Source organism: Ctenopharyngodon idella, chromosome 8 (assembly GCF_019924925.1).
Source record: "Ctenopharyngodon idella isolate HZGC_01 chromosome 8, HZGC01, whole genome shotgun sequence".
NCBI classification, from domain to species: domain Eukaryota; kingdom Metazoa; phylum Chordata; class Actinopteri; order Cypriniformes; family Xenocyprididae; genus Ctenopharyngodon; species Ctenopharyngodon idella.
The window spans coordinates 9496217-9523971 of NC_067227.1; the positions used below are offsets into that span (position 1 = coordinate 9496217).

The 27755-nt window shown below is 38.9% G+C and overlaps 1 protein-coding gene across 5 annotated transcripts in view; it reads left to right on the top strand.

The window, feature by feature from the left end:
• Window positions 1-27755, top strand: part of LOC127517408 (uncharacterized) — a 36223-nt gene that overhangs the window by 849 nt on the left and 7619 nt on the right. The window contains exons 1-6 of one of the 5 annotated variants that reach the window (XM_051902967.1): window positions 7336-7392; window positions 16486-16567; window positions 26472-26548; window positions 26835-27024; window positions 27281-27388; window positions 27508-27659. In XM_051902967.1, the coding sequence (XP_051758927.1) occupies window positions 26535-26548; window positions 26835-27024; window positions 27281-27388; window positions 27508-27659 (464 nt within the window). In that variant the 5' untranslated portion in view covers window positions 7336-7392; window positions 16486-16567; window positions 26472-26534. Of the gene's footprint in view, window positions 1-23; window positions 120-213; window positions 402-1952; window positions 3445-4308; window positions 4439-7335; window positions 7393-16485; window positions 16568-26471; window positions 26549-26834; window positions 27025-27280; window positions 27389-27507; window positions 27660-27755 lie in introns of those variants that run through there. The other 4 variants (XM_051902966.1, XM_051902970.1, XM_051902968.1 and 1 more) reach the window with 4 other exon arrangements.

The window sequence follows — 27755 nt, forward strand, 5'->3', positions numbered from 1 at the left end:
CCTTCTTTCATTCTGTGTTGCAGGTACTGGCTCCCAAGCATTACCACCGATATGGCCAGATCTTCTGTATATGCTGCCATGCTCAAATGTGATTTGATAGATGATGAAAAACTTTCAAGGTACTTCACCTACTGGACAGACAATTACTGTAGATTATACAATGTTCTCAATCATTCAAGTCATTTGCTGAGATGTACAATTTTGTTTCTTTAGGCCAGCTGAGCCCAAATGGATGAATGCAAACACAGCTTTTCACTTGCTGAAGATGTCACATCCAGTAACGGTGCATGCAACTCTTCCGGAAAAAGCTGCACGAATGCGAATCTCAAGGAAATATGAGAGCCATTGCCTCTCGCTCTGGTGCGCGAATCAAAAGAAACTCCGTGTGGGTCTTGTGCTTGGTAAGTTGTTCATTCAAATCTAGAAAATTGATATTCCATATTTAGGTGTTACATCAAATTTGGTATTTTCATGTCCCAGGAGTTGAGTTTTATTAAATAATGATATTTATTTTGAATTTATTAATTTTTTATCGCATGAAAAAATAATTCTGTCAAAAATTAGTTTCTTCTTCACCCATTGACTTGTGAGTGGACGCATGCACATAGAAACAAACAGGTTTACATATTAACATAAAAAAAAATAATTACGATGTGCCACAAGGCTCAATATTTGGTCAACTGCTTTTCTTTTATTTGCTTCTTTTGGGAGACAAAAAGAGTGAAAGTGTGATTTAATTGTGTATTTATGTTAGCTATAAAATTAGGTTTAACAAGACAAAAAAGTCAGCCATTTTATTTTTAAATGACTGAATGCGAGAATTAATTTTACATTTTTTTTTACATTAAGTGCCACTAACTACTATGTATTTACATCAAAAATTAGTACACTTACAATAATGTACTTATTGTGTTGATGTTGTATTGTGAAAACGCTTGTATTGTAAACTGCTATTGATGTGGGATACAGGTGAGGTTAGGACAGGTTTGGTGGGATGGGTAGGTTTAAGAGTGGGGTAAAGAAAGGTCAACAGTGTAATTATAGATGTAATTACAGAAATTAATTACATATATAATTATATACACGGGTATTTTTAAAATATGAGTACAACATAAAAACATGTATTTACACAATAAGTGCATTGCATCAAATGATTCATTTAAATGTTAGTAGTTAGTAGTTAAAGGGTTAGTCCACCCAAAAAGGAAAGTTCTGTCATTAATTCGGTCCGGACGTAGAACCTGGAAGCACTTCAACGTAAATAGCGTAGCAGAATGAGAGTGGAGAGATGAATTTGTTGAAAAAATTTGTTATTTTTGTTTTGTTTTTGTGCACAAAAAGTATTTATGTTTTTACTACTTTTCTGGACCTTGAATGTGGTAATTTTGTTGCTTTTAATGAAGGATAAAAAAACCTCTTGGATTTCATCAAAATGTCTTAATTTGTGTGCCAAAGACAAACAAAAGTCTTTGTGGTTTGGAACGACATGAGGATGAGTAATTAATGAAAGAAATTTCATTTTTGGGTGAACTAACCCTTTAAGGACACCTAATATAAAGTGGGACCAATTTAATTAATGACAGAAATCTTTTAAACACGATATACAATGCCTGACCAGAAAAGGTACACTAATATTTCATTGGAATGCCTTTAGGTTTGATTGCTAACTTTAACTCACATTTGTCTTGGATTTGTTTCAACAACCTTATGGAACATTTGTATATCAATCCAGAGTTCCATTCTTTTTTAGCCGATATCTTGTATTGACGATGGAAAAAAGTGGAATCACTCTGTAAACTCCCAAAGATTTTCAATGCAATGTCAGGACTCTGTAGACTCTCTATTGTTAAACACTAATAATAGAGTGAAAATACTTTATCAAGACTTCCATATTGCTAAAATTGTCTGAAGTTGAAGGCACACGTGCAGATAATATCATCTTGTTTTTGCAGATACTTTTGGCCTACGTCAGCCATCTGAGAGAAAAGTACACAGCTGGATTGAGAAGCAGGGATGGATGGAGAACGTACCAGATGCTGCTGAACTTGTGAAGGACTGGAAGCCTCCACGAACCATCCAGGCAGCAACAGACAGCAAATACATCCGAAGGATGAGCCGCAAGCAGTGCTGGAAAGGACTGCAGGTGATGGACATAGAAGGCAAGGGTCCCAGGGTCGTCACCACCAGGCCGTTTGCTTGCGGTGAAGTGATCTGTGACTACCACGGCCGGCTGATCTCCAGGGAGGAGGGACTGGAAATCTACCAGAACAGTGAGGGAGAAGCTGGACATTTGTTTTTCTTTACAGACAAAAATGGACAGCTCATGTGTTTGGATGCTCACGAGGAGCACTGCGAGTGCCATCCAGACAAAACTACGTTTGGAAGACAAATTAAACATTCTGCCAAACGGGCCAATCTCAGTCCTAGATTGTACTCTGTGGAGGATGAACCAGTCATACTTTTCATGAGCACACGGAACATTCAGAGAGGTGAAGAGATCCGGTATGACTATGGAGACAACAAAAGGTCCTACGCTGGGGACGGTCTGGATTTGATGCCGTCCTAACTGAAGTTGGACATTATTTGGATTATGCAAAGGCTTTTTGTAAAAAAAAAAAAAAAAAAAATTCTGGATGGAACTTCATTGTTTTTCCTTTTTTATCTAGAATACATTCAAATTATAATGACAGATAATTGTATAAGGCAATTACATTAAAAAAAGTATTGATAATTGGTCTTGTCTGTGGGAAAAAAACTACAACAAAAAAAAAAAACGGCACGTTGGCATTAATAAGCCAAAATAATCACTCAACAAACCTAGATTTTTTTTTTTTTTTTTTCTGACAATAATTCTCAGCTATTGCTCCAAAGAGTATTGTTCTTATGTTTTATGGATTATTAACACAACATTTTAAATTGTAAGTTTTTCTCTGTCTGTAAATCACTTTGTATAAACTCTGTTTAATATATAGTGTAAAGCATCAGTTACTGATATTCTAAATTGTGTACTAGTCAAGCTAAAAGTAAAATCTTAATCTTGAGAGCCTTCAAACTTATGTAAATAATGTACAACAAATAATTTGCATTTAAACCCATTTTTAAGCATGCATTCAGTCTATTGTCTCAGTTGTGTGGTGCAAACTGCCCCAGTTATGTTCTGTCTCCTGCACACATTCACAGCTCTCTGGCTGGGATATAGTCACCTTTATTTATAATGCAGATTTAATTACAATGCAGATTGTGCAGATTTACAGTGATAACAGGATAATAATAATTTCTCTAAAAGAAAATAGTGTCATTGTCCAGCTTAAGTTCAGTATTGATTCATTCCGTTGTAAAAATCAATAGTTATTAACTTAGTTCATGTATCAATACAGCGGCTCTGGAGAAAACAGTGATGTCAGCGTCCAGCTCAGTTCACATAGAATGGTGTCAATGCAGGCGGATCAGAAACATTGTTGAATTTCAAGTTGAATGTCAAGTGTCCCCAACTAATCAAGCCAGAGGCAACAGCGGCAAGGAACCCAAACTCCATCAGGTGACAAAAATAGAGAAAAAAGCCTTGGGAGAAACCAGGCTCAGTCATTCAGTTCTCCTCTGGCCAACAGTGAACGGTGCAGGAGTATGATCATAAACATGCAGTTCTAATTATTATTCTTTGTCTTCTAATTGTTATTCTTTATTATTCTAATGAATGGTCCTCTGCAGCCATCTACTTGTTATAGTGGTAATTTCTTATAATTTTTCATTTAAAAGGGTTTGTTTTCGACGAGGCAGTGGCGCCTGCAGCTGTACTGCTGTACACACTGTGTGTACCATGAAAGGGCGCTAATTAATGCATTTATTATAATAAATAATATTGCTACAGTAAACCACAGATAGTTCATGTTTAAAACCAGGCTCAAAATGAGTAAACTCTCTAAAACAGCTAAACTTGATTGAAACATTTGCAAAAAGGCCTAAAACTGTTGAGTAGGGCTGGAGAAATGAAGCCTCTTAATCTTTGGCTACGTTCACACCAGAGATGAGCACTCGAGTTAGTGACTCGGACTCGACCTGAAATGACTTCAGACTCGACTCGGCACAAAAGACTTGTTAATATTTTTAAAAAACAACTCAAGTCTTTTACCCTTGACTACTGATATAATAAATAAAGAATCTGTGTTGTGTTTGAATGGTTTTATAATATCTGATCACAGATATTCCCCTGTGGCAGATCGGACTCTTGTCATAGATCTGGTCACGTGTGTCCGTGTATCGCGCGTGAACTCCGAAATGTCACAAGAGTCCGACATGACACGTGACGGGATCCACCGACTAATGCTCTTTCGTTTGGGTTTATTAACATGTCAGATCATGTCTAGATGCACAGAATGCGGGAAAACTATTAAAGAAAGAACGACAACATCAGATTTAATGAGACATCGCATCCACAAAGGTTAGTGGCTAAAACAGCTAGCTCTTATACTGTGGTGTAGCTGCAGGGGTCATCTGGATAGCCAGCTTGTTAAAATATGAACAAAAAATCTAGCCTTTAAACCTAGCACTACGTTTTATCAATCTTTTCGGAGTGTATGCAGCTTTTCTCTTTCTTAATGTGTGTCCATAAGAGAGAGAGAAAGAAAGAGATGTTACTCCATTTTTTACTTAAAGCTCATATTTTTAACGTATCGCAGCATGTGTAGAGTTTACTATTGACTTACACATCCCGAGGTTTGATATTTTCTGATAATGACTGTCTTCAATAACAAACTGCTGTATAACAAACCGACTCACTGGCGCCATCTTGCGTCCGCTAACGACTGTATTGAAAATGACTACTCGTGTTGCCAGGACGACTGTTTTGTACGTTGTAATGGATTATAAAGTAACAAGTTGGATGTACATTATCCCTTACAACATAGGACCTTAATTTCTAACAAAACAGATGACAGAAAGATCATATTATTTTGTCTATATAATACAACTAGATTTAGAAAGAAAAAAAATGGATTTGAGTATGAGTATTTTTTTTTTAATGACTCGAGACTCGACTTCAGACTTGACTCGCAGTGGGGTGGAGCTAGGGGTGGAGCTAGGGGTGGAGCTAAGGGGGCTGGAGCCCCGAATGTTTTTCCAAAAGCCCCGAATCTTTCAGGTTTAAGGTTTCTTAACAGTGCTGTCAAAATAAATGTTTTCTAAACATATCTCTCTATTAGAATATGTCAAACAGTTCAATATCGCTTTTCTGCAGTATACACCGCTTTCTCTCTCTTCTCTCCGACAGTGAGTTCACGCGCACCGCAGTTGCACAGAGCCACGCCCCCTGTCACTCACTCAGAGCAGCGGCAGGCCTCGAGACTCTCGTTCGTTCCGGTTGAAGGGTTTATGTTATGATATAACAACTGATATGACAACTTTGGCACATTTGTCAGCTAAACATTCATTCAGTGTTTCCCATTAATTACCCTATGCCGCCATTGTTTCATAATGAACCGAAAATTAAAACATACACAGCCTAAATGGTCTCTAACGTTGTATTTTGCCAGCAAACTAAAATTAAAACTGTGATATGGTTTGTGCCTTTATAGAACAGCAAAATACAGCGATTAAGTATATATACAGTCTGTTTGTGCTGCGTGTTTTAAAGAGAAGTGCGCACATTTGCTCACGAGATCAGCTGGTGATCAAAATAACAGCGTAAGGGTTTATGTCTTTCAAGTGAATAAATTAGTACAAAAGTATTGTAATTTCCCTATACTGTATTGTAAAGTAACTACTTATAAAATTTTCATTTATTTTACAGTGCATGTGTTGCAATATATGGATATTACTGTCATATGAATAATTATAAAGGCCTAAATCATTATTATATTTTCATTTTATTGTAATAATTGTTTGGCATCCTAAAACACAATGTAGACTGAGACTCTATATCACAACTAAAAAGATGTTTGAGCCCTCTGTAATGTCCAGGTACAAGTCAATGCTGTTTCTCTGTTCAATCTGCACTCTGTACATGGGTTGAAGCTCTTAATTTTGTGCTTCCAAAGTGCACCAGATTGATGCATTCAACCTTAAAATGTACAAAATTTTCTTACGGGGGGGCATGACCCCAGACCCCCCAGAGCGACGGAGGTACACCCAATAAAGTTTTACAAAATCCTGTGGGAAATAATGTACATTTCATGAACTTAACTCAAGCATACTACAACAAAGCTCCTTTCATGTCAGTAAAGCTGTTAACAGAACATTTAATTGTCATTGGACAAAATCGATTTGGGCTAAGCCCCGAATGTTTACAATGTCTGGCTCCGCCCCTGAAAAAGACTCGTGAACATCTCTGGTTCACACTGTCAGTCCACATCAGATTATTTGTGTAGACGGAATCTGATCTAGAATTATTGATGTCCACACTGTGTATCGCAGCTGTTCAGATCCGATTTGTGTGTCCATGCTGCTCTTTCGTTTTCCTGAATATCTGCATTGGTTTCTATGGAAATGACGTTGAGTTGGTAAGCACACGTGAAAAACAATAACAACTGCAACATGGAGGGGCTTACAATACAGATGTTGTCTTATTTACAACATGACAATGTGCAGCCGCTGGCGCTGGACTACTGCGTCTTATGAGGCAATGGCAGAACCATAGGAGGCTTTTTCTGTGTGTACCCTGAGATAAAATGCTGGTTCGTTTTGGACCTGGCCCCTCGACTGAGCTTGTTTGTTTTTTGTTTTTTCTCCATTTCTTTCACCCGATGGAGTTTGGGTTCCTCGCCGCTGTCGCCCCTGGCTTACTTAGTTGGGGGCACTTTGATTTGACTGCACTGGCACTATTGAATAAGATCTGAACTGAGCTGGATGGAGACATCACTGTTTTCTACAGAGCTGCTGTATAGACGAATTGAGCTCATTTTATATTTGATGATCTTTACACAGTTATTGAGCAGTACTGAATCAACACTGAACTGACCTCAGCTGATCAATGACACTATCTTTTTTATAGCTGCTTTACAGCAGAATTGAATTCTGTTTGCATCACTGAATCATTATTTTCCAGTAAAGCTGCTTTAAAACAAGATGTATTGGATGATTATGTAATGGGTAGTATTCATAGTATTCATCACTCATTAGCAGACATTAATATTGAGAGTTACTACAGTCATAGTTCTGTTCAATATACAAAGTAATTTTAGTTTAACATTATGAATTGTTTTATTTTGTAATGTTTATAATAGATCCATTAATCTGAGATCGATTGCTCATGTCTCGCTTTCTCACACGGTATCGCGAGAGTTTCTCCATACGGGCGAACGTTATCAGGCGAGATCGCGAGAGTTGGCTCATACGAGTAAATGCCATCACTTGGATAACATCACTCATCTCTTGTGATTATTCTCCGTTTATTCTCAGGTAACGGATCACTAAAGTTATTATAATGCATTTAGAAAACGAGTATGAATGTTATGAACGTGTATGTAATAGTAGAAAAAGAGTAAAAGTTTTACTAAGTGTGGTAGTGCGTGTTTATGCGCGGAGCACATGGTATTTGGGCCTAACGCACGGTTGCGTAGTGCGAATATAGTTTTGTGGAAAAGATAAAAGGCGTTTATGTGTTTTGTTGTGTTTCATACTGTTTTGTAACTGTTTACAAGTTTTGTGAGACAGCTATTCATGTTTCGTTCACTGAAGGTGAAAAGAATGAGAAATGTTTAGATAAATTTTTGCGTATGGTTATAAGTTGATATATTCACAACAGAAAGGAAATATATATATATATAATTACTGTGACCAACCTGTATGTGAATGAGTTATGTGTGTTTAACATTATACGAGCAAAAAAATTATACGAGTAAATGCCATCACTGGGAAAACATCACTCTTGTGATTATTCTCGTAACAACAACAAGGCATCAATAACTGTGGTCATTTGGTCTGTACCTGAGAATCTACATGACTGAACCACACCGTAAAATGTTTTTCAGGTAATCGAAAAAAGTGCTTTATTTGATTACATCTTTAAACAAAAAAAAACAAAAAATCAGTGACTAAATCAACATTCAGTTCAGTCATAAAACAAATAATACAAACACATATGACAAAATCTTTAAAAATGTACTTTACAGCTGAGGGGATAGATAAACCGATTTTTACTAATAGGAGTTCTAAAACGAATCCCAGAGGGGAGGAGGGGAAACTCATGGTGCATGTTGGGAGTCATCTATCAATATCAATATACTCTGGGCTTCTCCCAACACCTGCCTTTCATATACAGTAACTGGGCCATGCTCATCTGATTCTTCAGTTATTTTACTTCCCTAAACTACAATCCTCTCAAGAGAGTTATTATTGTTCATGTTTATGGCATTAAACCAGCACAACAATGAAAAAGATGAAAGCCACTCATTATAGGATTTTACCAAGCGGCAACCTCCCCCAGTTTCTCGTGAAGCCAATATGGAAGTGACTTAAACTGCAATTCATCGACAGGCTGCAAAAGAGCAGAATCTCCTTGACCCACATGTTAAAATGGCAAACTTTACAGCAGAAAAAAACATGTTTACAGCTTGGTACAAATTGTGGTTTTGGTCTATACTGCTAATTTTTCCCCTTCATGACAACTCTGGTGTGAATTTTTTTATAACTCATCCATTTAAATTATATTAAGCCTTAAAGTTCTGCATAATTAAGGGTGTGGCCACTTGAGTGACAGGTAGATTGCTGCTGTCTGTGAGCCATCATGTCACCTCAGCTAATTCCAGCTGCTGAATTTGGCATCTCTGCCGTGTTTGTGCTTTTTTCGGGATTATTTTATACAATTATAAGATAATATGGCTTGCTGCGTTAATGATCGAGACTCGAGACAGATGTGCACACATGCGAAACAGAAACCGAACACACGTTGTTGGATCGTGGCATTGGCTTAAAGTTTTGTTTGTGAGATTTACTACAATGACAATGGCGGGAGAGTATTAAACTCCGACAGCACTGTTTGCATATTATAACTAAAACTGCTGCACTATGTTGTAAAATTATATTTTGCATCATTTCTTGAAGAACAGTGATAGAGAGCAGATCATTCAGAAGAAATGTGATGCAAACAATGGATAATATATCAATATTTCATGGATTTAACGCTTTTGTGGACAAAAAGTGCTGTTTTTTGTTTTTCAATGGACACTCAGACATTTATACCCAAGTGCCACTTGGATTCGTCTCGCAATCGCTATTTCATTATAAAGGTATGAAGTCCCGTTTGATTTTTCATGCTGTTATTTGCACACCTGACACAAATTAATTACTGATGCTGGAGCATCTATATCGTAAAAGACACCGTATTGAGAGTAAACCTTTATAACTTTCTAATTATATAACTTATCTTTATTAATATTTTAGATAGTATCTAAGATAGATAGATAGCTCCTCTGCCTGCTAACATGATCACGTCGAGCTAGGCGGGCGTGGTTTCAGCAATAGTGATGTCCGGTTCACGAACGAATCGTTCTTTTTAACCGGTTCTTTTCAGTGAACCGGTCGAACCAGTTCACCAAATCAGACTGAATCGTTCCAAACAGTTTGCATCTCCAAGCAAACACTAATCCACAAATTACTAAAGTTACTCACTTTTTGACGTACCTGACAATATACCTCTCGAAATAAAGCAACATCCCGGAGTTATTCAGTTACTCCAACAGTACACTGACTTTACCTGCTGTGAAGAGAGAACTGATGATGATGAGCACGAGCAGCAGAGCAGCTGATATGAGTGAGCATGTGCGGCGCACACGAAACGAACGTACACGGCCTGTCACCGTTCTCGTTCTCGAGTCAAGAATCGGTTGCAACGGTTTTCGGAACTGCTTCTTTCGGACAGGTCCGATTTGAGAACCGATGAGCTGATGATACTGCACATGCGTGTAATTTTTCAAGAGAACGAAAAGTACATTAGTCAAGTTTTGTTGAACATCGGAAAGTGTGATAAAACATACTGGAAATATGTTTATGACTTAATTCAAAATACAAAAAGTTTATTGTGCTTTTCCAAATACACCATAACAGATTAATAACATACAAAATACTGTACATAATAAACTACATGCCAACATGAACATATTTTGTCCACAGATCAAACTAATGTTCAGAAATAGTTCTACAAAATTCTTTTTCTATATTTTATTTAAAAAGCAATATAGTAAAAGTTGTGCTTTCAAGTTCTTTTTTTTAAAGATTAGAAACAATTGTTTGTAAAACTATCAAACTAAACATTTATTTGTTTCATAAATAATCCATGGACAACTTATTTAATTTCTAAACAAGGTGATATAAAGATAAAAAATGACGTAATCAAACTACAGCGAGAGCAAACAAGCGACTCCTTTTGAATCGCTCTCGCGGTTCTCGAATCTCAATCTCGTTCTCGAGTCAAGAATCGGTTGCAACGGTTTTCGGATCATCAGTACACAACCAAGAACCGCTTCTTTCGGACGTGTCCGATTTGAGAACCGATGAGCTGATGATACTGCGCATGCGTGATTCAGCGTGTGATCTGAAGCTACTAACACTAAACCTACCCTTACAATAATGCAAATACAGTAATTTTGTGTTATTTATCATGACAACAATGATGTAATATTGATGTGCGCACGTGCAGTAAGCCCGGGTAGGACAATCTGACGGGTAGGATGAAATGTCAGGACACCGGCCCACGATAGATGACGTGATCGCGGATGACGTCATTACGTCGGAGCGTAAAAGAACCGGTGAACCGGTTTTGTTCAACTGGTTTATTGAATCGAACTGTCCGAAAGAACCGGTTCACGGAAAAGAACCGAACTTCCCATCACTATTCAGCAACCAGGCATGTTAGTTCCAACCACGTCCCGCCTCTTTGCCCATTCTCAGTTATCCAGGAGTGACGCGCTGCTAAGATGGCGGCGGCCTCATTTTCGCTTCAAAAATGCTCTTCAGAAATCTACGGGCGACGTCACGGACACTACGTCCATATATTTTTTTTTTTTTTTTTTTAACAGTCTATGGATTTTACACATCAATGTTTTATCCACATTAAATGACCTTTCCTCAAGCAGTGCAGTCTTTGCTGTCCCCGCTTACACAAAGCTTCAGTATATATATGTGTGTATGTGGGTATGTATGTGTGTATATATATATATATATATATATTTTTTTTTTATAATTATTATTATTATTAAAATATAAAAATATATTAAAACGTTAATGTTAGGTGCGATTAATCACAATCCATTACAGAAAAATGTGAGATTAATTATATGCATATATATAACACATGTCACTAGCTTTCACCAAGATGGGTGATTTTTTTTTTTTTTTTTTTTTTTTTTTTTTTTAATAAATTGTTAAAAATTGTTTACCATAAAGTTCTTCAGCTGCTTGAATATATGTATATTTTATAGATACAGTATATTCTTTAAAAAGTTGTCACATCTTATACAGTTTTGCTTATCGTGATGCTTCCATATTTTAGTATAAAACATAAATAGTAAAATAAGCTTTGAAAATGACAAACACAATAAGCTAGAGGTTTGCAGTCTGATTCACTTAGTGTGCAATCAGGTTTAATTGGTTATAAATGTTTGCAGTTTGTTTCACATGACTATGTAAATACAGTTGTACTAAAATGCGGATTTGCAGGTGTGATTGAAAAAACTATCACTTCTGCAGAGTGTATTTTGAAATTGGTCCTTAATAAACCTAAATCAAGATGTTCATATGACATAGTAGGCCTAGATATAGGGTAAGATGGGGAAGATGTACCCTTAGAACAATATTCATTTACTTTTAAATTGTAACATAATAAATCAGTTTAACATGAGCATAATAATGATGATTAGCCAATGTGTTATTAAGGGAAATAAATAGAAACTTTTGCTCATTTACTTGTTACAGCACAAAATGTAAAATTATTCACAGAGGCCATCTTACCCCAATACTGTTGCAACTTTTACAGAATGTATAAATTACTTTTTTGGATATCATTCTTCTATGTATATAGTTTTAAAGTGTGTTTAATGTAAAATGCTCAATTAAAATTGTTTCAACAAATTAGTTAGGGTAAGTTAAGTAGCTGATGATAATCAAAGCAGAGTTAAATTTGAGCCAATTCGAACCAAAATGTATTCAGACACCTTGAACATTTCATTCATTAATTCAGTTTATTCACTATAGTTTGGTAAAAAAATGGTAATAAAATATGACAAGGTTTCAAAACTGTGTCAGAAAAAAATTAATCTTAATTATGTCAGATAAAACTTAAGCAAAACATGGTCAGGTCAAAGTGTCTGAATAATTTTTGGTTCCAAATTTGTATCAATTTTACTGGTAGTCCACTGTATGAAGAATTTTTTGGGTATACTATGTCACAGTTTACTTTATTTTGCTATCCTCACTTACATACAGTTGCAAGAAAAAGTTTGTGAACCCCTTGCAGAATCTGTGAAAATGTGAAAAATTTTAACAAAATAAGAGAGATAATACAAAATGCATGTTATTTTTTTTAGTACTGTCCTGAGTAAGATATTTTACATAAAAGATGTTTACATATAATTCACAAGACAAAAAAATAGCTGAATTTATTAAAATGACCCAGTTCAAAAGTTTGTGAACCATCGATTCTTAATACTGTGTGTGGTTACCTGGATGATCTACGACTGTTTGTTTGTTGTGTGATGGTTGTTCATGAGTCTCTTGTTTGTTCTGAACAGTTAAACTGAGCTCTGTTCTTCAGAAAAATCCTCCAGGTCCTGCAGATCTTCTGCATATTTGAACCCTTTCCAGCAGTGACTGAATGATTTTGAGATCCATCTTTTCACACTGAGGACAACTGAGGGACTCAAACACAACTATTAAAAAAGGTTCAAACATTCACTGATGCTCCAGAAGGAAACACGATGCATTAAGAGTCGGGGGGTGAAAACTTTTGAACAGGATGAAGAGGTCCAAATTTTTCTTATTTCGCTTGAATATCAGTTTTTTTATTTAGTACTGCCCTTCGGAAGCAACAGAAGATACTTGCATGTTTCCCAGAAGACAAATTAAATACAATTTACCTTGATCTTCAAATTCAAAAAGTTTTCACCCAGCGACTCTCAATGCATCGTGTTTCCTTCTGGAGCATCAGTGAATGTTTGAACCTTTTTTAATAGTTGTGTTTGAGTCCCTCAGTTGTCCTCAGTGTGAAAAGATGGATCTCAAAATCATTCAGTCACTGCTGGAAAGGGTTCAAATATGCAAAAAATGCTGGAAAACTGAAGAATCTGCAGGACCTGGGCCCTCATTTATCAACGGTGCGTACGGACAGATTTGTGCGCAAGAACAGTTTCACGCAAAGTGTGGGATTCACAAACTTATACGTAGAAAAGCATTTAAGAGTGTCACAGTATGCATTAAGCAATCCACATATGTCCTGTGTTTCCTTTAATTACAAAACACTCAATTTATCATCTGTCTAGTTTTACACACAATGCGTAATTGGTGTCAAACCTTACACTGTAAAAAAAAAAAAAAAAAAAAAAATTTATGAAGTAAATACTTCAGAAAAAACAAATGTAGTTTTTACATGAAAAAGTTAGTTTAGGCAAGAATTAAAAAAAACTAAGTAAATACTTTACTAGTACTCAATTTAAGCTTTTAGAAATTAAAGTGTAAATGTAAACATTATAAACTTAAGTAAAACTACTCAACTTTTCTTGAATAATTAATGAGGTTGATTTTTCACTGTTTTCCAGCTGTTTTTACACTGTTTTATCATTGCTTTTGTGGTTAGGTTTAGTAACTTACTATTTTGTGACATTTGGGGTTCATTTTCTACTCAAAATGCCACAATCACACTCAAAAACATTTCATGGAATGTTACTGTCATTGTGTGTTGTGTACCAAGTATTGAGGTCTCTGTGTTCAAGTGTAGCATTACTTCTAATATGTAGATGTGGTATCTACACTATCTATTGTATTATTTGCTTAGATGTCTCTAAGTAAAGCATACACATTAACAGCATGGTTTCATTCAGTGTTATATTTTTTGTGTAAAATGTATTGCAAAAGAATTTTCAACCAAATAGAAATTACTCAACCTTTTACTGGTCAAGTTAAAATTACTTATTTTCTTTATTAATTTTACTTATCTCAGCTAAGCAGAGTAACTTAAATCCATATTTGAAATTTACTTAAAAAGTTTATGCATGCAAAAACTTGCAAAAGAAAAATTGCATTTTACTTGTTTTTTACATTGTATAAAAGACAGCTGTGATAAATGTTTGCCTCAGTGCAATGGCTTATCTTGCATTATTGGAAGACTTGGCAAACAATGCACTCCACAGAGAGCGCGTTTTCCAAGATCGTGCTGATCTGCTTGGCGAAAGCTCTCTTTGCCATTATTACGGTGAGGAAAAAACACAATCACGTGATTTTTAAAGGGAAGTGTTGTCACCATATATGGTTCGTTGGAGGCGTTTCCGAATGCTAATGACCGTGAACGTGAACGAGCAGGGTACTTATGCACATGTGGGATTTATCAACAATGATTGCTTAGTCATGTGCGTAAGAGCTGCATGCGCACGTTTGTTAAATATGGATTTTCTTGTACTTAGGCACATTCTAAATTTCATTCGTAGGACGAAATATAGAACCTTTTCTACGCACTGTTGATAAATGAGGGCCCTGAAGACTTTTTCTGAAGAACAGAGCTCAGTTTAACTGCTCAGAACAAACAAGAGACTCATGAACAACCATCACACAACAAACAAACAGTCGTAGATCATCCAGGTATCCACACACAGTATTACGAATCAGTGGTTCACAAACTTTTGAATGTGGTTAGTTTAATAAATTCAGCTATTTTGTCTTGTGGATTATATGTAAACATCTTACTAAAATACTAAATTAAAAAATAACATGCATTTTGTATTATCTCCCTTATTTTGTTAAAATTATTAACATTTTCACAGATTCTGCAAGTGGTTCACAAACTTTCTCTTGCAAATGTAAATGAACTATGGTGTCCTGCACCCACTAGTAAAAATATATAAAAAATGTCTGAATAATTTTTGATTTAGGCATATGAATATTTACATATTTAACTGCCCATATTTTAACTCAAGATATTTCATAATAGCAACACTATGAATTCAAACTGAATGATTTCACTCAATTAACATACAAGTGAAAATGTTCTAACTGCACATCTAATTGTCAGGATACACAGACCAGAGAAATGGTATAAGTAACTAGGGCTGTCAAAATTGCTCAAAAATGACGTTCGAATATTCCCTCTAAAAAAAACACGAATATTCGAACTATTCGAACATCTGGTTGCGCATTTTGTCAATGACGCGCATTACGTCAATAACAGGACAAATTAATACAATGAGACATAACTACTTGTATAGGTAGTCTGTTTAAGTTTAAACATATTTGACAACGTATTACCTACACAAAAACAAGTAAATCAACTAATGGCCAAGACCGCAGACCTCACTCTCTCTCACCCTCACGCTCTCTGTGCATAACGGTTTAAATGAACAAACAAATTTTGAGTGCTGATCAAGAGTTTTGTGCAAGCAATTTAAGGTCGCGACTCTTGTCCCAAATATAGCAGGCTTCATTCAGTGATTGAAACAAATATTATTAATATTAATTGAAGTTTTACAGCATATTGAACGCTCCGAGCGAGCTGTGCTGTGCTGTGGTAAACATGGAACTTTTCCTTGACATGAAACGGTAAATAATCAAACCAGTGGAAGCAGTGCGTTTATCCTTTATTCATGCAATATCTATTCAGTCAGTACAGTAGCCTACACTTAAGTAATGTTTCTGTTTAACGTTAAATAAAATGAGGCACACAATTCCGAGAAATGTGAAAACAAATAACTTTTACCCTGAGGTTCATAAAAAATAAAGTGCTATTAAACACGAAAAAGGCTACTTACATTCTTGGTGCTTGTATAAAAAAAAAAGGGGGAAAAAAACTGACTGCAATTTATTCCATTGTCTTTTTAGTGCACTGTCACCTTCGGGTCTTAGGCCTGAAGGCCTACAGGTTATTTGCCAAAAACACAAGATAGTCCACATTTGAAGGGGCCAGTGCTGATCTCTTTTTATTTACTATATTCCCAGCGGAGGAAAAGACGCGTTCAGAGCGCACTGAGGATCCGGGGATGGAAAGATATTTCTTTGCCATCTCAGGCGCGCTAGCGAGCCCACTTGCAAAGCAGACATCTACGCCTCTACTACCGCGGGTGGTTTTTTCCACATTTTTTTTTTTTATTTGAATATTAATTTTCACCTTCGAAATTCGTTTTTTTTTTAAACTATTCGAATATATATTCGAATTTAGAATATTCGTTGACAGCCCTATAAGTAACATAAAAGTCAAGCTTTATTGAACACAGCAGAATGGTTATTGCGATGGATGAACAGATAAGTATAGAAGACACTGAACAGATAACAAACACTTTCCTTTCTTTCTTGCAGGTAGAACATTCGGTACTTGGAGTTGGATACAGAACTGGAGACTGGAGATAAATGGAGACTCAGGCGAGGCGAGGAACAGAAGGTAAGGAACACACCGGGAAAGACATGAGGGAAATCTAAAATGAGATGAGACAGGACAGTGTGTGTGTGTGTGTGTGTGTGTGTGTGTGTGTTTGTGTGTGATGAGTCCTTCTAACTGCTGCAGGTGAAATGAGTATTAAGAACTATACTGAATATAGGTAGGCGAATGCTCATCCACTAGTGGAAACTAACGCCACCCAGCGGAATACACTATAAGATGTTTCATGATAAAAGTCCTTCCTGTATACTTATACAGGGAATTTAGAACAGCGGCCCCCAGATTAGCATAGCTAATGTGTAAAAATAAATTCCCTAGTCCTTGGGGTCAGCGTCACCTCCATCCGGAAGTGCTGGAAGTCTGACGAGTTTGGCCACAGGTCGTATGTATAAGCGATCACTGACCTTGATTTGAGCTGACCTAATGTGTCCATCGGCACTGGGTATCAACTTGACAACCCGACCAACTGGCCAATGGGCTCTGGGAAGCTGCGGATCCATAATCATCACCACCATGTTCTCAGTTAAATCTTGGGTTTCTCGCTGCCACTTCTGGCGAGTCTGAAGGCTTGGGAGGTAATGTCGGATGTAGTATGACCAGAAGTGATCCACAATGGTTTGAGAGTGGCGCCAGCGGCGCTTGGATAGCGGTTCGGGAGTGTAGATTACCTGGGGGAGTGAGGCGTCTCGCCGCCCCATGAGCAGCATGTTAGGGGTAACTGGGTCTATGTCTGCCACATCAGATGAGACATATCCCAATGGCTTGCTGTTAAGGATGCCCTCGACTTCAATTAGTACTGTGCGTAGTACTTCCTCTGGAACTGACTGGCTACCAACAACTACCTGCAGGGCAGACTTTACTGATCTGATCTCCCTCTCCCATGCGCCTCCGAAGTGTGGTGCGGCGGGAGGATTCATCCTAAAGTTGATCTGGTAGCTAGCCAACAACTCTTGCAGGTTAGGTTCCATTACTTTGAAGGCTTCCCTTAGTTCAGTCGCAGCTCCTTGAAATTGGTCCCCTGATCCGAGAAGATTTCGAATGGGGTTCCTCTGCGGGCTATAAATCGTCTAAGTGCCAACAAAAATGCATCTGTATCAATGCTATTGAGGAGGTCAAGGTGAATGCATCTGGTCGTCAAGCACTTGAAGATGACTCCCCATCGCTTTTCAGTGCGACGGCCAATCTTCACAATGAAGGGCCCAAAGCAGTCGACTCCAGTTGAGAAAAAAGGCGGTTGGTACAGTCGCAGACGAGCTAAAGGAAAGTCAGCCATGATAGGCACAGTCGGCTTGGCTCTCCACTTCTGGCATTCCACACACTCTCTCTGGTGTTGCCTTACTGCTTGTCTGCCTCTCAGGATCCAGTAGTGGCGACGGAGTTCAGCGAAAACCCGGTCAGGTCCTGGGTGGAGAAGGCGTTCATCAAAGTGCTTTATAAGAAGTTTAGTTACTTTATGGTGCGGGTCTAAAACCACTGGGTGGATCTCAATTTGACTTAAGCCATCTAGTTTTCGCAGTCTTCCTCCCACACGGATCAGTCTCAATGTGGAATCCAACTCTGGGGCAAGTGTGCTCAGACGACTGGAAACAGGCACAGGTTTTGCTGCCTTCAGGGCTCTAAGCTCCTCTGGGAAGGTCTCCTCCTGACATCGACTCAATATGAGTGTTTCCGCACTCTGGTAGTCAGGGTGTTGTGTGCTCATGGTTTGGGTAGCCGCCCCGTGAAGAAACTGGTAAGTAGCTTCAACCAAGTCTCTCCAGGAAGTATACTGGGGTGCATCAGGAATTCCAGAACTTTGATCATCCCCATTCCCAAATAGACCACAAAAGACAACTTTCCTTTTCTCCGATATGTCATCTTGGGCCTCTATCAAGGGCGTGACTGGCCAGCGATCTGGTGGTTCACAAAGGAATTTTGGACCCTGACTCCATCTACCTGGGTTTGCCAGCTCTGTAATTTTCCTCCCTCTAGTAATATCATCTGCCGGGTTATTGGAGGAATCCACATACCTCCATGAGTGAAGCTCGGTCAACTCTTGGATTTCCGCCACCCTTGTCCCAACAAAAACTTTATACCTACAAGACTCTGACTGTATCCATGTCAGGACAGTAGTAGAGTCAGTCCATAATGTCACCTTCTCTATGGCGATGGTCAGTTCCTGGCTGAGGAAGTTGGCAAGCTGGGCACTGGTCAGGGCCGCGCATAGTTCAAGACATGGCATTGACAACTGCCGTTTAGGTGCTACCCTAGAGCGGGCCATGACAAAGGAGGTATGGATCTCTCCATGCTGCTCAACAAGGAGGTAAGCCACTGATCCATAGGCCACTTCCGATGCATCACCCGAACACGTGCAAGCTAAATTTTGATGTCTCCACATCAAAGTTGGAAGGAATGTAGCATCTGGGAAGCTTGATCTTGCCCAGGTCGGGCAACTCCTCCTCCCACCTATTCCATTTCTCTAGCAAGTCTGTGGGAAGGTTTGGATCATCCCAATTCCTTGGTTTGGCCCAGAGCTTCTGGACAAGAATCTTGGCCCGTGTGGTAAAGGGAATGATAAACCCTAGGGGGTCGTATTGTGACGCCAGGACCTTATAAATGTGTCTCATTGTTGGGGGGTGCTTTACCATTGCACGATGCCGGTAACCCAAATGGTCTTCAAGACAGTGCCACATCAAGCCCAGAGCTGGTTCCAGAGGATCCAAATTATACTGCTGCAACCACAGTTCAATGCGCTCTGAACGAGCTGTGGAAGGTAAGTGCTGGATGACTGAAGGTACATTAGAAGCCCACTGTCTTATTTCAAAACCCCCTGAGGCTAGTAGAGGTCTCATCTTGTCGATCAATTGCTTAGCTTCCATAGCAGTGGCAAGACTCTGCAGACAATTGTCTACGTAAAAACTCCGCTCTATGGACTGCAGCACCTCTTCATTTCCGGGCTGCTGGCTGCGCACATGTCTCTGTAGAGCAAAGGTGGCGCAGCAGGGACTGCAGGTCGTCCCAAAGGGCAAGACTTGCCACTCGTAGATGTCAGGCGGATCCTCCCTACGCATGTTCCTCCAAATAAACCTCAACAGGGGTTTGTCTTCAGCTAGGAGTCTCACCTGGTGAAACATACCACGTATGTCACCACTAATGGCAACCGTATACTGCCGAAACCGAAGGAGAACTCCCAACAATGAGGCACCAAGGCTGGGACCAGGAAGCAGCTGCTGATTAAGGGAGACACCCAGATGCACAAAGGAGCAGTTAAAAACCAGCCGATCTTTGCCATTGTGGTGTACAAGGTGATGTGGTATGAACCATGACTCCTCATTGAGCTGCAGATTCTCTGGTGGTACCTTGACAACATACCCTGAATCGAGGAGTTTCTGTATCTCAGCTTCATACACTTCAGTCTTTTCTGTGTCTTTGCTGAGACGCCTCTCAGTGTTCCTGAGGCTGGACAAGACTGACTCTTTGGTTCCTCTCAAAGGGGGGGCATCCCATGCACGAAGGAGTGGAGTAGCGTAACGCCAGATGCCATTAACTTCAACACGTCGTGTTCTGGTCTCATATTCACAGCAGCTTGATCCTGTTTTGATCGTGTTACCAGCTTTTCACTGCGGTATGGGAGGACATCCAATTGCCACAATCGTTCAACATGTTGGTAAACAGGATCGCGAATTGGGGTAAGGGTAGTGAATAAGCACTGTGGTGAAGGTACCTGATGTGGCAGAAGTCCATCTGGTCCCTGGAGAACCCAACCGAGCTGCGTACGCACAGCTGCTGGTCCACCAGCTGGCCCTAGTCTGATGGGCTACTTGGCTGTCATCAGGTTTGGGTAGTCAGACCCAATTAGGAGAAGGGGCTGCACCTTATCAAAGGTTGGAAGAGGAATCCCTCTGAGGTGGTAATAGCATCACTGGAGTCTCTGGATGGGATAAGTTTGCTCAGTTAACGTAAGGAGAGGAGCAGTAAACACATTTGTAAGGCTGTACTTCTCCTTTGGACTTGATTGTGTGGAAAGTAGCAGATCGATCGACTGTCCCTTCAACTCAGTGACATCGTGTCGGATGGTGCGAAGGGCCATATGCTCTTCCCTACCCACAAGTCCTAGCTGTTGAACTGCTGCTGGAAGAACAATACTCCGCTGGGCCCCATCATCCAGGATAGCATATGTTAGTACAGATCTTTTGCCTTTCCACAGCAGCACTGGGACGACTTTCAGGTAAACACGCCCTGTTGAGCTAGGGAAAGTCAGATATGCTCGATCTCCAGACGTCGTAAGTAGCACAAGGTTGGGACCATCGTTGGCGATGGAATGCAGGACACTGAGGTGTATATTACCACATTCTCTGCAAGGTTTCTTTAGCGTGCATTCTTCACATTTATGACTCGTACGTCCACATTTCCAACATCTCTTGCTGTCCTTTATCCACTTCAGAATCTGTTCAGGTGAGCGCTCAGTGATATCACTACACTGCAACAAATAGTGCTCTTGACTTTTACAGAACAGACACAGACGTTTCAGCTTCTTAACTGATTGCTGAGCGTGAGCAGGCCCTGTCTGGGCATGATGTACTGTACTGACCTCTTTCTGTTGGTCGCTGCCATGATAAACTGCAGTGAGTCGAGTTTGGGGCTTCGGAATGGGTTGACGTTCTCTACGTGGGACTTGAACTTTCTCAGTTTGGTAGCGCTGTACCATTTTAGATGACAGACGCTGAGCCTCAGCTTTCACTTTCAACCAGTCAGCAAGATCATGGAGGTTATACGGGTTGAGGCTGTCAGTGCTCAGTCGGCCTCAGCTGATGAGGTTGGCCATACTGACGTTGTAATGCTGTCATAGCTGCTGCATAGGGCGCAGGATGATGCCGGCATGCTTGGGCGATAAGCCTTGCTTCCTCCCAGGACTAACTGTTCCATTAACACCCTGTATTTATAATGTTCAGTGAGCTCAGTGTGAGGATTGAGGAGATTATCCAAAGCCATCTTCAGATCTGTAAACTCTCTCTCACTATCATTCACAAGCTTAGGTAATGTTGGGATTGGAACTGGCTGGAGTGGAAGCGCTGTAGGTATTGGCTGGTAAACAGGGGTTGGAGGTGGTGGCGGGTACATTGCTGGAGAGCCATACCAGGTCTGTCCTGGAATATGAGTAGACGGCTGAGTGACATAATACCCTGGGACCGATGGTGGAGGTCGATAAGGGTCTGGCGGTAATGACTGCCGTTGTGGTTGACATGGAACAGTAGTCTGTAACTGATAGACAGGTGGCACATGAGTTGTGTGGGCTGTTGTAACTAAAGGCAGCTTCACTGATGTAACAGTACGTGGCAATGATGAGGTAAGTTGACACGAAGGACGAAAATCTAGTGTACTGGATAAAATTTGCTGATGTAGCGTTGCATGTGGAGCAGGTGAAGGTGAGACACCAAGATATGGCGGAGTCGTATCATATGCGGCGTTAGGCATCGTTTGTGTCATGTGCCATGGAGCTGACTGTTGAGAAATGTTTTTGGTGGCTACAGCAGCATGGGATTGCTGACCTGAATGCAGGAGTGGGATAGATGGTGCCGCAGTAGCTTTCAATCTGACCACAGGTGGTGAGATGGTTCTAGCCTGTTCTTCATCACAGAGTGAAGGTGAAACAGCACCACTGCTGAGAGACTCACATTCGGATTGACTGTGATATTCTCGTCGAACTACAGGTGATCTAGAATGACTAAAGGATCTCTCATCATCTAGCTGTCTTGCAAAAACACCAGATCCATTATCAACACTGCTCAAATGACCTGTAGCTTGACCTGCTCCATACTGCACCAGAGATAACTCACTCATAGGAAGCTGCTCCACAGTCGAGACTGGCTCGGCCTGTCCACTAAGGTTTAGCTGTGATGCTGGGTGATTCATTCTTGGCTGGTGGTATGAACTGTCGTACAGCGCAGGGTCTGGTATGAGAGATTTAGGTAATGTTATGTCATAAGCTTGCAGACGTGTTGAGAGCTGACGTGCTCTGGCCTGTGGTCGAACAGGATGTGTGGTATCAGGAGAGTAATTTTGGCTCCATTGCTCCATATCACCGTAATGAGTGTAGCATCCGGCTCGAAGGACCAAAATATTAAGAACTATACTGAATATAGGTAGGCGAATGCTCATCCACTACGGGGCTCCGGTAAGAAGCGTGACAGGAGACATGGAACTGCTCAACTCTTTATATTTGTTTAAATACTTGGCATCATTCAGCTGTACAGATTTTCTATTATGTGTACAAGGTATTGAATGTGGTCTTTCTGAAATAAACAGAATAGAAATATACATCAGTGTATGTCTAATAACATTAAGTTACATAAACATAAAGAGCAACTCACTACACTGACACGTTATACATGTACCAATATCACAGAGAGGGGATTAACAGCAGTGAACATATGCACGTGAATCACCGTATATAGCTATCATATTATAAAATCGTGCACAATGTAAAATTCGGTTGCACAAGCTGAATATTTAAACACAACAACATAATAAACATGCATCACTTATACTTTGTATAATTAAATAAACTTACATTCAATCACGCACATTAACACCTGAAGAAATGGCGGAGCAAACGGCTGGTAAGAAATTGAAAGTAAAACACAATGGCGGAATAGTGGAAACTAACGCCACCCAGCGGAATACACTATAAGATGTTTCATGATAAAAGTCCTTCCCGTATACTTATACAGGGAATTTAGAACAATGAGTGAAGCCCAAAGTATACTGTTGGCCGTCCAACAGCTGGTGATGATTAAAACTCTGGTGATTGCGATCGTTGTGGCTGAGTGTAGGTGGAGTCTGGTGATTCTGACACACTAATTAATGGAGTTATTGAATAAAGCCCCATGAATTACAATAAATATTACATTTAAAAATAGTAACACTAGTAATAACATGCTACTCGGGCCTTCAGTGCCAAATCTGGGGGCCCATCTCACCCAAAAAGTTTAATTTTATAATTCAAAATAAAAACTATAATTTCAAATCTAAAAACATTAATGTGTCCACAAACCCCTCATTAACCTGCTGGCCTGCACCCCGCTTTTAAAACAATTCTGTAGCAACTCATAATGTAAAAACTGCACATAATGTAAAAATTGCACATACTATTACGTTATTATTGTAAAAAAAAATGTTCATAATGTAATTGTCAGATAGAAATGTATTTTTATGAAATATCTTTATGAAAATAAAATTGAAGTTGAACTTGTTGCAAACTAGAAGTGCATTGCAGCTAAAGCCACATCTGACCATGTTATATTTCAAATCTGAAGATAAGTCTAAAACTGAGTTTTATTGAATGTTTTTCAAGATCATGTCATGTGATTTTATTTTGAGAAGACTCTAAAATGCTGACTGATGTTTATTGCCAACTTCTAAGCATCTATTCAGTGTATTGTCTCTATTGTTTTGTGGTGCAAACTGCTCCATTCAGTTTCAGTCTTCTCTCACACATTCACACCTGCTTATGGCTCTAATTATTCTTTTCTTTTGTCTCCATTATAATTACTAACAACCTTCCATTCACGCAGATTTAATCCCTCATTTCTTTCATCATACATTTACATTTAGTCATTTAGCAGACGCTTTTCTCCAAAGCGACTTACAAATGAGAATAGTATTTAGTAATAGTAATAGAATTTTTTTTAATATAAATATATACGCAAATAGATGGAGAAAGAATAGAAAATCAAAAAAAGAAAAGTAAAATATAAATAAAAAAAGTGCTAATATTACTGGGTCAAGTGTTGACGAAAAAGATATGTCTTTAGCAGTTTTTTGAAAATGGCTAAAGACTCAGCTGCTCTGATAGAGCGTGGCAGGTCATTCCACCAACCAGGAACAGACCAGGAGAAGGTCCGTGAGAGTGATTTTGTGCCCCTTTGGGATGGCACCACAAGACGCCGTTCACTTGCAGAACGCAAGATTCTGGAGGGCGCATAAGTCTGAAGTAGTGAGTTTAGGTGTAGAGGTGCAGAGCCAGTGGATGTTCTGTAGGCAAACATTAGAGCCTTGAATTTGATGCGAGCAGCTATTGGCAGCCAATGCAAACTGATGAGAGAGGTGTGACATGCGCTCTCTTCGGCTTGTTAAAGACCAGTCTTGCTGCAGCATTCTGGATCAGTTGTAGAGGCTTGACAGTGCATGCTGGAAGGCCTGCCAAGAGAGCATTATAGTCCAGTCTGGATAGAACAAGAGCTTGGACGAGAATTTGTGTGGAAAGCTCCGATAGGAAGGGTCTAATCTTCCTAATGTTGTACAGAGCAAATCTGCAGGACCGGGCCCAAGTTGAATGGAAAGGTCATGATGAAGTGTTGGGTTGGCACCGACCACAAGCAGTTCTGTTTTTGCAAGGTTGAGTTGAAGGTGGTGGTCCTTCAAGTTCATCAAACTTCTCACTTCACCTTCTTTTAAACTCTATCAAATGCCCTTCTTAAAAAAAAAAAAACAATTCAAACAATTTACAATTCAAAATTATTTATTTGCGTTATATTCGCTCAGAACAGGTGCATATGGGCTAGCTAGCATGTTAGCTTAGTACACCAACAAAACATGACAATTTATGAGATTAAAAGCATGTTTTAAATAACCTGATGTGATGTGGCTTCGGATCAAAAATCTGACAGAAAATATTCTTTTATGGTATTCTGCACAATGAGAAAAGCTATTTTGATCAATATAATCTATTATGAAAATACCCGACATGGCATGAAGAACACAGATAAACCATATATCCTCGCAATCGTGTGTTTATTATCTTAAAGTGTCTATCTGCATGTTATAGCGTTCTCTGGAAGCCTCTGTTAGTTCCTGAAATGTCACATGGTATGTCTGTTCTTTTCAAGTGCCATTTGTGGACAATATGTGCACAGAGCGCCCTAAGGCTGCCAGTATGAATTGAAAACACAGTACATCAGAGTATCCAGCGCTCATAATGATTACAATGGCACATTTTGGGTAAAAATTGAACAAATATTACTCTTCTGTATAGAAATTTGACATAAACATATGATAATCCATCAATATTTCTCCAAATGTGCATGCTTTTGAGCTAAAAGCCCTGAGGGATGTTGTTTTGTCAAGCGTTTTCATGACGACCATACAGGAGTTTTTTTCTCAATGAATGTGGCTGACTCTCATATTTCAAAGAAAAGGTATAGATTCCGTTTTTCATATTCATAACTCCTGACGCATATTAACAAATTACGGTCACTATAAGATTTTGAGAGTAAAACAGGTCAAATTTAAGCTTGAGTCTTAGATCTTTTTAATGATGTATAGTTTGTCAAGGTAATTACATCTAACAGTAAATTTGAGCAAATTTAAGCAAAGAAGCTTCAGTGCGTCGACGTCCTTGTGAAGGTTAAGAGGTAAGAGACAGGAAAAAAAAAAAAAAAAAACTTTTGATATCCAAAATAATACAATGTCATAGATCACTATTTTCCAGAGACACAAAATTAGATCATTCAACCTCAAAACTATTTAGACAGACTAAATCTTACAAATGTTGATGTTCATGTGTAATAATAAAATTTAAGAGCATAACCATTTATTAAATGTGTTGAGATGAGATTCTGTGCTGTCTCTGATGAAGAGGAAAAAATAAGGTGGGCATCTTACCCCATCTTACCCTACATGACATTCTGCTTGTGTAAAAAATACACTATTCAGAATGCGTACTTCTTCAAATGACTGCCTTATCGTGTGAACCATTAGCATGATGGCCCATTGCTATGAATCACTGCTGTTTACAGTGGGCAGGGAAATTATTTTCAAATGCTAATTGTGTCATCAGGCTGTTTGGTCAGGATTGGTTGTCTGTTTTGGTGCTCTGATCACTTAAAGCCCTCCACAGCAGAGAGAATTCATTACATCTGTTCTGCAGTGACTGAAGTCTCTGAATGAACTTTCATACTCTTTCCGGAAAAAAGGATATTTGAACCTTGAAATGGCTTCTGAGAGGTAAGTACGTTTGTAGTCTAAACCGTTTCCACATAAACAGTCTGTTGTTAAGTGAGTTAATTACAAAACAGCATTTATTTGCATTTAAAGGCATTTGAATTAAACACAGTATTGGTAAATATGCTACACATAATATAATGAAATATTTAATATTGCATGATGCATGGTTTCCAGATATTTAACCTGATAAACTTTTTTTTATCCTCGATCTCATGAGTCCCACTATTCTTATTGAAAGCTTCATCTTTGTCAGCTGTTTGATGATGTATTTTACTTTCTCCTAAAGGGTTCTTTCACCAGACCAGTGCTGGGCAATCTTGCAGTCTGCTGAAGATGACTTCTTGATAATCATCGCTAACTTAATGATTGATGTCAGATCTATGACAAGAGAAGAAGAGCAGCTGGTGGTGCATTTCCTGGAGGCCATGGTGATGCTGCTGTACCTCCAAAAGCCAGAAGTGGTGAAGAATATGACTGTGAGTGGTTTAGTCTCAGTGATGATGATCTCTTGTGTAAATCCAATATATTACTTCTGTTTTGCTAAAAGAAGCACTATGAGGTGGCTATCATAATCATCATGACATTTGGAGCAAACACAGACAACAATGTAGCCTGTGATGTCAATGACCCACATAACTGTAGATGAGGTTGTGAAATAGTCAGTTAAATCTCGTCAATTTCAGTGTTTGATTGAGAGTTTATTGGCTTATTATTGTTTGAACTTGTTTGCAGGTTTCTGATTGGCTGAACCGGACATACATTGAGGGAAATCATGAACGAACTATGGTGGAAGTAGACAAGTGCAATGCCTTCTTTGTTATGGCAAATCAGGAGGAAGTGGTAAGTTTAACAAAAAAAAAAAAAAAAAAAAGGATAAAATATAAAAAATAAAAAATATAAAATGAAAGTTCTTAGATCTGTCAGAATCTCACAACATTTTTTTTTCCTCTTTTCTGTAGTGGTTTGATACGTACTACGAATTCCTGCGTTCAGAGATGATCAAGAGGAGGCACACGAGATGCAGTTTAGATGAAGCTGAAAAATTCTTCATATCCTCTTCAGGGAATCCGGTTGACAATCCCTCTCAGGATCTAAAGGAGCTGCATGACGAGTGAGTGCATAAAATACATGGTTTGTGCACAGTGCATAGTTTGTTTTTTTAATTCAAGAGTTGGTTTGTAAAACATTTAAGTTTTTTGCAAAACCT